This window comes from Colossoma macropomum, unplaced genomic scaffold (genome assembly GCF_904425465.1).
Source record: "Colossoma macropomum unplaced genomic scaffold, Colossoma_macropomum, whole genome shotgun sequence".
In the NCBI taxonomy this organism is placed as follows: Eukaryota; Metazoa; Chordata; class Actinopteri; order Characiformes; family Serrasalmidae; genus Colossoma; species Colossoma macropomum.
This window is the reverse complement of record NW_023494796.1, coordinates 32,524,442-32,538,150: the sequence shown is the minus strand read 5'-3', so window position 1 is coordinate 32,538,150 and position 13,709 is coordinate 32,524,442. Positions and strand designations below refer to the sequence as shown.

At 40.7% G+C, this 13,709-nt stretch overlaps 2 protein-coding genes across 4 annotated transcripts in view; both read left to right on the top strand.

The window, feature by feature from the left end:
* The window catches only part of adgrb3 (adhesion G protein-coupled receptor B3), a 994,217-nt gene that overhangs the window by 577,818 nt on the left and 402,690 nt on the right, over positions 1-13,709 (top strand). The window lies entirely within an intron of this gene.
* The window catches only part of LOC118816763 (spectrin beta chain, non-erythrocytic 1-like), a 148,105-nt gene that overhangs the window by 43,713 nt on the left and 90,683 nt on the right, over positions 1-13,709 (top strand). Inside the window, exon 1 of one of the 3 annotated variants that reach the window (XM_036583343.1) lies at positions 7,948-8,152. The exons of the other annotated variants lie outside the window; for them this stretch is intronic. Within the exon in view, the coding sequence (XP_036439236.1) occupies positions 7,948-8,152 (205 nt within the window). Of the gene's footprint in view, positions 1-7,947; positions 8,153-13,709 lie in introns of those variants that run through there. 3 annotated transcript variants of the gene reach the window in all.

Below are 13,709 nucleotides of genomic sequence, written 5' to 3'. Positions count from 1 at the left end.
GCTTAAAAAGATGCTTAAAATATTAGACACAGCTCTAGAAGTCAGTATGTACATTTACACAGTTGAGCTAATACTAAATTACATTTTTCTCTTATGATTCTCTGATTTTTCTTTATTTATCATGTTTCATAGTCGCTCTGCATCTGTAAAACAGCTCATCACAAAACCAATTTTCAAACCATTTTTAATATAAAACAAAATTTTTAAGAGATTTAACTTAGAAATCTGTACAGAACAGATTCATGTGTAGTTTATATATCATTAATGTTATACTATGTTTAAAAAAATGTATTTTATTTAAAAATTAATTTGTCACAGAGATTGTGGTCACTGGTGTTATCAGGACTCTTATTTTACATTTGAACACAGTATTTTCAGCTCTATTAATCTGCTTCTTTGGGTCGAGGCTCATCAGAGAGGAAGCATCTCAAGGCATGAGAAGGCGAGTCACACTCGCTCACTATATTTCATTAATTTATTAATAATTCTGTTTATCAGGCAGCTCAGAACTTCTATGTGTCACCGGTGTTTTGTGCTTTAATGGCTGGGTGATTAAAATTTTGTCAAAATAATGCCAAATATAATTATTACTGATTTTGAATATACAAGATCACCTGATCAACCAACGAGTCAGTCAGTTTACAGAATCCTCAGTTTTAACCAGAACGTCACTGGAGTCACCGTCACTGGTGTTACACCATATTCATACAACACCAGCGACTGTAAAACATGTTTGAATGAAGCTCTTCTTTCTGTCTATATGATAATAGGAGATGTTAATGGACATATTACCATTATTTAGTTTTGGGATGAAAGAACATAAAACAATATATGTGAATGGGCCTCATACACTCATACATATACACTGCAAAAAATGGTACCTTGACAAGTGAAACTGTATTAAATCTATTAAATTTCGTTTCTGCTCTATTCTTTGTTTTATTTGTTTTATTTCTCTCGTCTTTATGTTTTTATCTCTTGCTTGACACTCTCTCTCTCTCTCTCTCTCTCTCTCTCTCTCTCTCTCTCTTTCTCTCTCTCGTTAGAATCCTGCTAGCATTTGTTGACCATATGTGAGGTTAGCGTTTCAGTGGGAGTGGGCGGGGCCGGGGTATTCTCTTCACTCGGCCTGTCTCGGTCTCCAGTGTGAGGTGGTCATATGACTTGCACGGTCCTGTCACCTTCTGCCTTTTTGTCTTGTTGCGTCATCTTAGCTCACAGTCCTCAGTTCAACTGGTGTCAGAAGCTCAGGAAGTTTGGTGATTACTGACCTGAGCGAATGTTAAGAGAGCATTTTTCATTGGTCAGTAATTAAGCTGTCCTGCGGATTTCCTACTAAATATTACTGTGTTCGATTCTTTGAGTGGATAGGTTCATAAAGTTGATGTGTATTGAGGTAAATCGCAGCCCATTCACTGTTCGTACCGTACCGCATTTCCATGTGGAACATGCTATCTAAGCTTGCTTAAGGATAGGTGTGGGGGCTGAAACATGATTGGTTAATATTTTTGTCTCCGCCCACTTGTGTACGGTGATGTAATCAAAACTTGAACGATATTTGGGAAATGGGCAAAGGTCAATACAGTTTAAAGGAAAATTACAGAAAAACAAGAACTGTTATTTAAAAGAACTTAATTTCTTTTGTTAAAATTGAAAGGAGTATCATTTCCTGGGTGAGGAGAACAAAACAGACTACAGTCCGGCGAGTGTTGGGTCACGTTGTACGTCTTGACATATTAACGTCACACGCAAAGACTCGAAAAGAAGGTCCGGCTCAATGTTTAGGTCTCGAATCAACATTATACTGGAGAAGATGTGATGACAATAGTAGATAATTCACTCACATCCTCAGAAGACGCTCCTTCACCAAATTTTGACTGAGGTCTCTTTGAATTCTCTTTTAATCAGCAGTTTCATCCACTCAGGGTGAGGGGCCGAAACACAGCCTGCACCACACAATGTTCCTCCGGACGTTGGATGCAGTTACACATTTACACCAAAGAGGGCTCCAAATCCCCAAATCTTACAAAGTGCAGCTTTAAATGATATTATACGATAAAGCATGTTTAATTTGACTCGAGACATGAACTCATGAGGTTAAAAAAAAAGTCTGTTTATCTGTTTCTGGAACCTCTGAAAGACGATGTAAAATAATCTATTTCCTGAAATAAAAACAAAGAGGCCTCGTGGTAAAAATGTACATAAATAGGTGTAATAAACGAATAAAATTAAGTAATCCTGACTCGAGTTTATTTTTTTCACAGATGCGCTTGGTAATAGTAAGTGGTCATTTTTAGTAATTTTGCATCTATCACTGTTTATTTTTTAATGTCATGCTAGAACATGTTGTGCTTTTTAAAAAATCCTTTATTCGTGGTTGTGTCTTAGCAGTGTTCGATTGATCCTCTTAGTCCTTGTGGGGCTTCTGGTAAGGAAGACCAGCTCATCCCAGAGGGGAGCAAGTTCAATCTGTTAGTCACATGCCGCAAGGTTGGCGGCAGCACACGGGTCGCTTTTGGAAGTTATTGACACATTCTGCAAGGCCCACCGAGGCGTCCTGAATAATTAAAACCAGCCTCACCCCACAAAGAGGCTTTATTCTCCTGCACATCGACCTGCTGTTTTCCCCTAAACGTTCCTCACATTCTTTCATTCATTTCATAAACACCAGCTGAAGGGAGGGTGCTGCCGGTCTTGGTTCATATCTTTAGGATGATTAACTATGTGTGTTTTCTTGATTTTGTGTTGCAAGTTTTAGGCACAATGATCTCACCAGGGTACGACTGAAAGATGGCGTGAAATTCTCCAAGATGGTCCTACAAGTTTGTGGTTAGTGGTCATGTTGAGGGCCAGAAGTTGATGACCACGCTTTCCTGACAGATACATTTTTAATTCTTAGTCACTTTGATTATAAGTCATTTAATCATGTACTCACAAGACTAGCAAGTCCTACAGTGGTGCATGAAGGTTTGTGAACCCTTTAGAATTTCCTGTATTTCTGCATAAATTTTACCTAAAATTTCATCAGATTTTCACACTAATAGTAGATAAAGAGAACCGAATTAAACAAATGAGACAAAAATATTAAAATGGGTCGTTTATTTATTCAGGAAGATGATCCAGTATTACAGATCTGTGACTGGCAAAAGTATGTGAACCTTTGCTTTCAGTGTTTGTTGAATAGTCCCGCATATCGGCTTGTTAGAATTTTAGCCCATTCCTTCATACAAAACAGCTTCAGCTCTGTTATGTTGGTTGGTTTCCTCCCATGAACTGCTTGCTTCGGGTCACAGCTTCACAAACCTTCAAGCACCACTGCAGAAGTGGACTTTTTTCCTATATTAATCACCATGTATATATAGTGGTACATAAAAAGAGAAAGTTCTCTGTCACTGGATCAAATATCAGACAGAATAAAAACAAATCTGGTCCAATACTGTAACAAATCTAGCCTGAAAAAGGACTTATTCACATTGTGCACCATAATATTCTTAGTAGAGATGTATTCTGTCTAATTTTGATATTTGAGAAATCCACAAGAGTTTGAAACAATCCAAAAAAGGATGTTAAAATGTGAAAGCATGTGTTTTTATTTAAATATAGCCATGGGAAATCGGTAGTTTTTGTGTCTGAGTGTCTGCCACAGTCACATCCTTAACCACACCCTCCTGTTCAGCACTCCTGTTTTGTCGGAGCTAAGTAAAATATACATATTTACAGAACTGTCACATTTTACAGTCATGCTAAAACATAAAATCAGCATGTTAGGCTGCTTATTTGCACCATCTTCCCCGATAAAATGATACCCGAGTAGTGATACATCCCTAGTTGTTAGCTGTAGGATGGTACAGCGTTTTAATAATTTGAGCTTGATGACAATCCCATGTCTTATTTTTACCTCTGCCCCTTTTTTTTGGAGTGTTGCCCCTTGGAGTTACAAGGGGTATTGGTTGAAATATTCCCTCTGAAATGGGACCCTCAAATAAAAAGAGCATCACTTCATTAACAGCTACCAGCGCAGCTCTGTAGGCGACCCTGCCAGTCTTCAGTGACAGCAGAGGATGGTAAAGTTCAGCTCCTCACTGCTGGGCTTTAGTTACAATTAGGGCATCATATGCCTTCAAAGAGGGGGGCAATTATTTATTATCACCCACCCCTAATTCTTCAGTGATATGAAGCTGAAGTCCAATATTTGCCAGATTCTCTGAAAGACCTCAGTTTGGAGGGCCAAGTAGCTCTAACACTTCAGCCTACCCCTCCCCTCAACAACAATCAGGACACCCTACCCCTAGATGTGAACACGCAAAACTGAGGGGTAGGGCTAAGTGGTAGGGGTGAGGGGTGAAATGGGACTGGGCCTTAGTTTTTAAACATGTCAGATTGGTACCGGCCTGTACTTAAGCTTTCAATATCGGTGCCAATATCATAAAAGAAAAAGTAGTACCATCTCTGGTTACTGGTCTTTAGTGCTAATTAAGTAATATTAGTGGACATATTTGGGACAGTGTTTTATTGTATTGTGATGAATTACATCACAATACACCACACTGTGCTTTTCTCAGCGCACTGTTGATACTGGACATACTGTTGGATGTGGAATGTGAAACTTTAAATAAAAATAGTTGTGCTCATAGTTTTTGGTAGTATTTCTTATAATGTGGCACTGCTGGTGCATTCTCTCTATTATTTTATCGCTTATTAAACATCAGAAGGCAATATTGTGATAAATAAGTATAATGAAAATGTCTTCAGGTATCATAAGATTGTGTTTTTGCCACATCACCTACCTAATTTTCGCAATTATTGACCTGACAATGAATCAGGCCTGTTGATCTAAAATGACCTGATGTTTTTATCTCAAGATCTCAGTGTTGAGCTATGTGGTTTAGACCATACATGTTCAGAGAAGAAACCACAAAAGTGAAAGTATCATGCTGGTATAAATTCTCTTTTAGCCTCAAGCCAGTTTCATTCTCAGATGACAGCTTTGTAGGGTAAGCCAAGTGTTACCGCAGCTGGCATTCCTCGAGTTTCATGACTGAAACCGTATGGATTCCTCTCTCCTTTTCATTTCCTCCGCGACAGTTCTGAACATGTGGGGAGAGTAGATGTGCAAGAAACAGTGTTGAAGGTGTGATCAGATGTTTTAGTTATTTGAATTATTAATGTGGGAACAAACTGAGTGAAGTTTCCAAGCCCAGTCCAACAGACACTAAGCCTGTCGTTAGCCCATGGATGTAACATAAGTTAGCATGGCTCAAAGGTCCCCACCCAAAAATTCCAATTAAGCATGTAGATGGGGGTGGGTTTTAGAAGGGATATACACTTGTTAGCGCCAGTCCCACTCCAAAAGTGAACAAGGTGTCCCCAGACATGTATTCTTGTAACCGGTTCACATCAGGCCCCACCAGACTAGAAGCTAAATTGTTTTCCTGTTCATTGTCATGCCAAGAAAACCTGGGATGCTGGGTGTGAAGCCCATTCAATAGACACTCCATTAAATACTTAAAACATTGTTGGAGCATTGACATAAAAAAAAATTGCAATTAAAACCAAACAATGGCATGTAGCCTTTAAGTACTTCAATATTACTGTTGTTTACATTTCTGAAGTAAATAATATTGCTTCAGTAATACAGGGTGATTCAGAAAGATTAATCCGATTTCAAAATGATTTATTTCACTTGTAAATCATCACAGAATGTTACAGAACAGAGCATTACATTACATTACAGTCGTGGGCTGGAGGTTAGGGAACCAGCCTTGTGACCGGAAGGTTGTCGGTTTGATCCCCTTGGCCAACAGTACGTGACTGAAGTGCCCTTGAGCAAGGCACCTAACCCCCGACTGCTCCGCGGGCGCTGTGGATAGGGCTGCCCACCGCTCCGGGCAGGTGTGCTCACTGCCCCTTAGGGTGTGTGTTCACTAGTGTGCATGTATGTGGGTGTTTCACTGCATGGATGGGTTAAATGCGGAGGTCTGATTCCTCTGTGTTGGCTAATGGTTCTGAATACCGCCAGAAACTCTATTTCCCCCTCTTTCAATTGGATTGTGATTGGTTCCTAGGCACCTCACAGTTGTAAAAATATGGCGCTTTGAAATCGGATGAATTTTTTGAGTCACCCTGTATAATACAAATGATTCAACTACAGCAACAGCACCTTGATGCTGTGAAACAACATACATCTCTATGTAAACTAAATACAAAAAATAATTTTTACCTAAATAATTATAACAATTCAAAACGATATTATTTACCATATACCAGCAAAATAGAAATGATAATAATAATGGCAATTATTATTATTATGTGGAGAAGAACACTTTAATGCTAGCTGCTGTTTATTGGTCAGCCTGAACTGAAAGTCAACAGCTTTTTAATGCATCATCTGGATCTCTTATGCAGTGATTTTTCATATACCCGGTAACTCTTTAGGTCTAACCATCCCATCTTTGTCTTTGCATGAAAGGAGCTCCAGAGATTAGCACATAATAAGGTTCCTATACTGAACGACCAGGAGAAGAATCTTTATTTTTCCTCGATCTGTGAGTGCAGCGTGCCAGAGTGGACTGTTCTCAGTGAGGGCAGACCGCAGCAGGCAGGCAGTCCGCTAAAAACACACCACTGTTTATGTACTTTCCAACATAAATATATACTGCAGCCTACAGTGAAGGCTGAACCAGTACGTATATATGGATTTTTTGCACTGAAGATTAGCCCGCTGCTGATGGTGGGCTTTCCCATGGGACATGATTGAACGTTTGAAAGTCCATATGTGGCTCCAGATTTATTTGCATTACTTTTTTCCACGTTTGAAGTCCGAGGGAACATTTTTGAGTCAAGAACGTGGACCAGAACACGTACTTGAGAAGGGCGCCGGGCAATTATGCTGTGCGCCTGGTCTTTGCCATGCTTTCCCTGTGGCTTTCCCATGGTTTCCACTGTACAGATCACCCAGGCTGCGGTAGGAGCTGTTTCGTGCAATTTTGGCTCGCTTGAGACCTGAGAAGGCGCTATTAACAAAATAACAAGAGAACAAGAGCATTTGTTGAGGAGAAATGGAGATGAGGAGCTGGTTTTGTGGGTCAGATACAAAGAGAGAAGGAAAAGGATCCCGATCTGCGATGAGAGCAGCTGAGGTAAGCTGAAGTGTAGGCTGTTGTGTCGAGCGCTGCGTGTGAGATTTGAGCTTGCTAATTCCCCCGCTTTGTTCCACCACTCAAAAGCCACTGCATTTTTGCCGGGCCCACACACTCATGTCCAGCAGTGAAAAGGCGGGGTGCTTTCATTTTGTGGCCCCATCAAGGATGTGTCATCTGCAAGCTAACTCGGTCTCAAAGCCTCTTTCTATCAGCATGCAAACATTTCCTGCTGTCAAACATCAAAAATTATTTTTGTCTCCACTAAGAATCGCAGCTGTGCTTGGCAACGGGGAACATCCTGCCTGCTTTCCCCCCTTTCCCTCGGCAGCAGAGTGGTGCGGCCCACCTCCTCCTGCTCCGCTCTCCCTCCCACTTCTCTTTATGCTAATGAGGCACTGACATCACAGCAGCACACACGGGCCTTGAGTGGCTGGCTGGGTGAATTCCAAGCCACAGGCACCGCCCCTCCCTCCTCCGAAGGTTTGTGAAAGGTGTGCTCTGTTTGTGCAATGCTGTTCTTACAGTGCAAGGAGTCCACAGCACATGCTCGCGCTTTCTCTCTTCACCGCTGTCTCACTTTCACTCCGAGGGTCTCAGGAGCTGAGGATGGGGGGGGTTCCGCTTTGAATAGTCTGGAGGGAAGGCGGCAGAAGGCTGGGAGAGGAGAAGAATCATCATGCTGTCTGGCTGTCACTGAGCTTCTGCTACACTAAGCCGGAGTAGCAGCTTGGACGCCTGGACCTCCTCCTTTCTGGTATTGTTGAGCAAGGTTGCTAAGGGGGGATCATACTTTCTTAGCAGACAGATGGAGCTGCAGAGGGCCACCAGCATGCCTGGACCTCTGTCTCCTGGACCTTTATCTCCTGGACATGTTTCTCCCAGGCATATCTCCCCCGGACCCCTGTCCCCGGGACCAGGCCCATCTTCTCCTGGTGCTGGCCCTGGGCCCAGCTTCGGCGGGGCAGCCTTCAATTACAACCAGCTGGAGGGTCGATTTAAGCAACTGCAAGGTAAGCTCCACTGTGGTTGACCACAAATGTGAAGAGTTGCTGGAGCAGATTATGATGCACCTGATTATGATTAGTAATGCCTTAGGACGGTGGTTCTGTCGTAGCCCTGCTCCCACATGCCAGTGTCAACTCAAGAAGACCTTGTTACTTGGATCTTAGGTGGATCAGGTATGTTAGGGGAGGGTTACACTGTTACAAGGTTCCTTAATGGTACTTGTCTTAGATGGGTCTCGGCTCTTGAAAGAACTTTTCGTATAGGTAGTGAAACTTTTACAGTTTCCTTGAACTTTCTTCTTTTAAAAGGTTCAATGAAAAGTTCTTTTGGGAACTTTTTACTTTCTTCAAAGAACCATTTTTAGCACCTTTGTTTTTTTAAAGTACACTCCAGGACCAGCGTTATAGAGTGAGAAGGAGCTGAACAGGGACACCGAGAGCACTAGAATCAGGAGAACCTGACAGCAGCCTGTGAAAAATTAATGAGAAGCAGGAGGGGATGAGTTGGGGCTTTGCTAGCTCTGCAAGTGTACCAGTGTGTGTGTCCGTCCGTTCATGCACGGCACGCGTGTGCGCTTGTGCACGTCAGATTATCCAAGTGCATCTGTTTATCTGCATTGCCTTGTTATCATGTCGCCTCAATCCTCAAGAGAAGCCTCTTTTTATTGCCGTTGGTGAATTTCAAGGCAGCCCCGCCCCCTTCTAACACCCCTCTTTTCCCCCAGACCCCCAACATAACATTCCGCCCTTTTGATTGGCTCAGCAACGACAACAATAACAAAGACATGGCAAGAGAGTGGCTTTGCTCGTACAGGCTCAGCCACTGTTTGTGGCTCACAGTATGTTTTGAATAGCACATTGTAAATATGTTTTTGCATATTTCATTGGGATATATTGAAAAAATATATTGGTTTCCTCACACATAGGCTATGCTCAAGTGCCCCCCAATGTATACCGATGACCACCCAAGTATATTCTGTCCCATTTCAACAAATTCCAAAACAGTGGCACCCAGTATCATCACTCTGGTCATTGATTTCAATGACTCAAACCTTCACTTTAGCCAAATACATGAGATGCTTCTTATCTAAAAATGAACATTTGAGGTTTAAGATCCTCTTATGGTGCCTTATGGCCGAATAAGTAATATTAAGTAATAAGCTATGTTGAATTTGGGAATTAAAGATCAGCCTCCATTATTGTGACAAAACTGTTTACATTTCTTGGATCAGCTTCAACTGCAAAGGCCAGCGATTAACAGATGATGTATTGTGCAGCCCTAGCAACGCTGTCCATAGAGGCTGTAATCCAGTAGAGCTGTGGTGTCATGCTAGACGTGCCTCAGGACTGCAGTACAGTACAGGAGCTCATGTTTCTCCACATCCGCTGCAGGAGATGAAGGAACCCTTTGACGGAGGACTATCCGCCGATAAAAGAAAGTGTACAAGCTATCGTGTGAGCCTGGACACGCCAGGAGACGGAGCGGATGTGTGAAAGAAAGACAATCAGCGTTTTGTCCTGTAGCTTCTCCTGCAGTGTCTGTCAGGCCACACAACCACTGCATCTTAGCTAGAAGGCTGGAAAGCATGTTTGTAGCATGGTTGTAACCATGGAAACCATGAGACGGCAGGCACACTTGGCGAACTCGCCGTCATAAAACATTTTTGTCTTTATAGTGCCTCAGATGTGTAGGTTTTCTTGTGTTGCAAGCAATAAAATTCTCAGGGGTTTTGTAACAGGAAGCACTCATGCATAGATGAAGCCAGTGACAGATGGGCAACAAGCGACCGCTCAACTGCAGTTTAGGACAGAAACGGACTGGTGCTCTCTCTTACTGTCTCTTTTCACATCTTTCCATCTCACAAACACTGGCTCACACAGCATACGGTGCTGTATTGTTTCCTAAGTGTGGAGTAAATAAAAGGTCTCAGTTATATGTTATTAATAATGAGAAATCAAATGAAAAGAACTGGACGCTGCATGCTAAACAAATTGGGATTCAGTGAAGGAGATATGAGGCTAAGAGGATAAATGGCACATGAGACATTTTCCTATCATTTCAATACTGTCCTCATAGGAATAAGATGCAGACCACTTTTTTTAGGGCATCAATGAATTCTCCTTGTCTGACTCTTTGAACCTGCTGTTGTTATGACTCTACAGCTGTAGCTCTCTGGTTCAAATACTACTTTTAAATATTAAGTTCCACTCGATAAATTTCCAGCTTCTGCTATGAGAATTTGTTTATCACCAAAGTACATCGAGTCTGAAGTATCATTTGCTAGCAGAACACACTGCTGAAGCTGGGAATATCGGTAATATCAGTGATATCAGTATCCTTAGTGTCAGTGGACTACGCTGGACAGTGATCATAGAAGAGCTATGGATAAAACAAAAAGTGTAGCAGCCCAGCATCTCCTAAACTTTCTGCTCCTCTGGCATACACTAAATATGTCAGATATCGAATGTTTGAAATGTGGGTCAAATCTAAACATCTCTTCTTAGTATTTCTTCCCAGTATTTTTTTTTTTTTATCTGCTGATAACGATACAATCCCAATATGATTTTATGTGCCTCCCTACTCCAAACATAGAGTGAAGCAAACTGTTTTGTTATTGTTTAAAAGTTTGGAATCACTTGTCAACAATTTGTCTTCTTCTGTAACGCCTACAGTGTTGATGTACATATTACGACCTTTTCACCAAAATGCATTTTTAAATGAGAAATTCTGTGAACAAGAAGAAATTATAAGTAATAACCTGCAATTACCAGTTTGTTTTTTTTTTTACATTTGTTTTATTCATCACTGACATCCAGTGAAAGAAACAGTTCCATGTTCCTTTCCACCTCCTTACAATCTTAGCTCTCATATCGTATCGTATCATGTGTATTGTTTCGAAGTTTCCACTGTGTTGTTGCTTTTGTTAGTTTGCAGGTTGTTGTTGTTGTTGTTGTTTTTATCCATTGTTCTCCTGTGATCACTGTCCGGTGTAGTCCACTAGTACTAATGATACTGATATTACTGATATTCCCAGCTTCAGCAGTGTGTTCTGCTTGTAAATGATATTTCAGACTCGATGTACTTCGGTGATAAACAAATTCACGCCATAGCAGAAGCTGGAAATGACTTCTATTAAGCAGAACTCAGTATTTACATGCTGTATTCGAATGATAGAGCAACAGTTGTGGATGGGCTTCAGTCTGGATCTACTGCAGGTACAGGAAGTCAGACAAGGAGAATTCATTAAAGGTGTAAACTAGTTGTGTTAATTTATCTTGGTAATGCTTAAAAGGCAGGATATAATGACTAAAACAGCGACTGTGCAGTATATGGATCATTCTACTCATTTGTTTCAAAGTCTGAGCTCTTTGAGTGACCCTATACTTTTAATTATGTTTATTTTATTAGAACAAATGATTAAACTTTCCATTTTGTCACTACCAAAACAATCATAACTCTACCCAAACCAAATGTTTCAGTAGCAACTGTTTCTGTAGTGACTGTTTCAGTGACAATTTTGGCTCATTTTGAGCTCAAAAACACAGCTAGTAGGGATCTAACTGCTCACCATGTGGCCATGAGGGACAGGGATGCTTCCTGCTCTAAATGCAGGGGGGTGGCTAAAATCAGGCCCCGCCTACATAGTAAAACTGTGTTTCGGTAGAAACATGAAAATAGCAAATATTAAATGTTTTTTTTTTAATTTAAATATTCAAACTGTACAAACAAATGTAAGTATTCGTTTCAGAAGTGTAAATTTAGGGGTTAGAGTTTGAGACAGACTCCTCAAAATAAAAGGCACCCTGATTTTGGTGATTTTGTATATCACTGTTGTCGGAAGAAAACCTCGTATCTCCAAAATGGTGACTTTACAGGAGAAGGAAAAAAACCTACTTTACCTTTAATGTAAGTCAGTGGAACCAGAGTTATTACCAAGTAATTTTGGGTCATTTCTTTTGGTCCATTCATCATGAAATTTACACACAATATAAAGAGCAACAGGTATTTTCAAATTATGTCTCCACAAGTGAAAAAGGACAAAAATGGAGATAGAAGGTTTCCTCCGACAACAGCGATATATTTAGCTTATAACTATCTTTATTGATGTCTTGGGTTTAAAAGATCATAACATAATCATCCTTTTAAATATCTGATGGTGAGTTTTTTTGAGCTCAGCTGGTAGAATGGTCATAGTTTCATTAGCGATATTCTGTCAGTAGAGGCCTGTGAAGGTGCCTCAGGTGTCCGGTCACCCACGACTGACGTTTTTGTCTCGGGTTACTTCGAGCTGTCCAACTACCATTAGTTTCACATCCCAGCTCTGAGGTCAAAGAAGTCTAAGGCAGAGAGACAGACATCAACAAACTCCCTTTCACCATTCTTCAGCTGCATTTATCTCTCTCTCTCGCTCGCTCGCTCACTCTCTCGCTGTGTCCTATGAATGGAGATCGTAGGCAACAATAGCCTCACTGTCCACCTAACAAGCCTGTAGCTTTGTTTTGATGTTAAGTTTTTCAGTTTACACATTAGTTTAGCAGCTTTCTTTCCTCAGTGAACTGTTGTGAGATGCTTGAGTAATAGTTTTAGTAATGTTTGTCTCATGCAACACTTTTATTCTCGGTACATTATTTCATTATAATACAAATGTATTTTTTAACTGCTTCAGAACCTGTTTAGCTCAGTACAGCCTCACTCAGAACACTGGTCCTTTTTAAGCCCCTTCAGTGATGTCCAAACTATGCATCTTATCCGTTTTCATACAATGTGGAATCAGCTTCAGTGTGTGAAATCAAGCACCAGCCTACCAGCACCTCTTTTACATATCATTTGCATAAGGCACGCCTTAATTCATGCAGATGTTTCTGCAGGGAGCCAATGAAATGAAAGAATTTAGCGGCTCGTGAGCCGATGGCTGTGCTCTTACACAGAGTTGAAGGTCGAGCGCACTGCTCCCCCTACTGACCAAACTTTATAGTGTTAAAACTAATTAATTAATTAATTAATTAATTAAATTGGAAACTATAAAATGTAGAAGACAAAACATCTGTGCTTTTCATATGATAGAATGATGTGATGGTGTGGAGTGTGATTATTTTGTTAAGATAACGTATTTAAACGCTGTATTATTGCCGTGCACGACACTAGCTGTGTTTTTCGTATTGTTTATTTTGTGGGCGGAGTTAGTAGTATCAAACAAAAGCAGAGTGTAATATGTCTTTAAATGGAACAAGGAATCCTTGCAGCATCTGTTTACACCAGTGTGCATGTAAAGTAAGTATATTCATTTTTGTATTGGATTGCCATGTGCAGAAATTATTAATACTGTCATTTTCTATTTTTATTTGTTTGTTATTGGTATTATAGATTATATCGATTGCAAATTTGGTTACTTAACCACAAATCAAGTTGGTGAAATTTGCATGCACCGTTTTTACCATCATATTTGTTCGTACGCAGCTTTGATGAGTGTCTTCTTGAAGATTTACAGGTGTTGAGATGTTGCTGGCTTTATGAAAAGCTAGTTGTGAAGGTGAGCTTAGAGTTAAAGTACCATCACAGCCA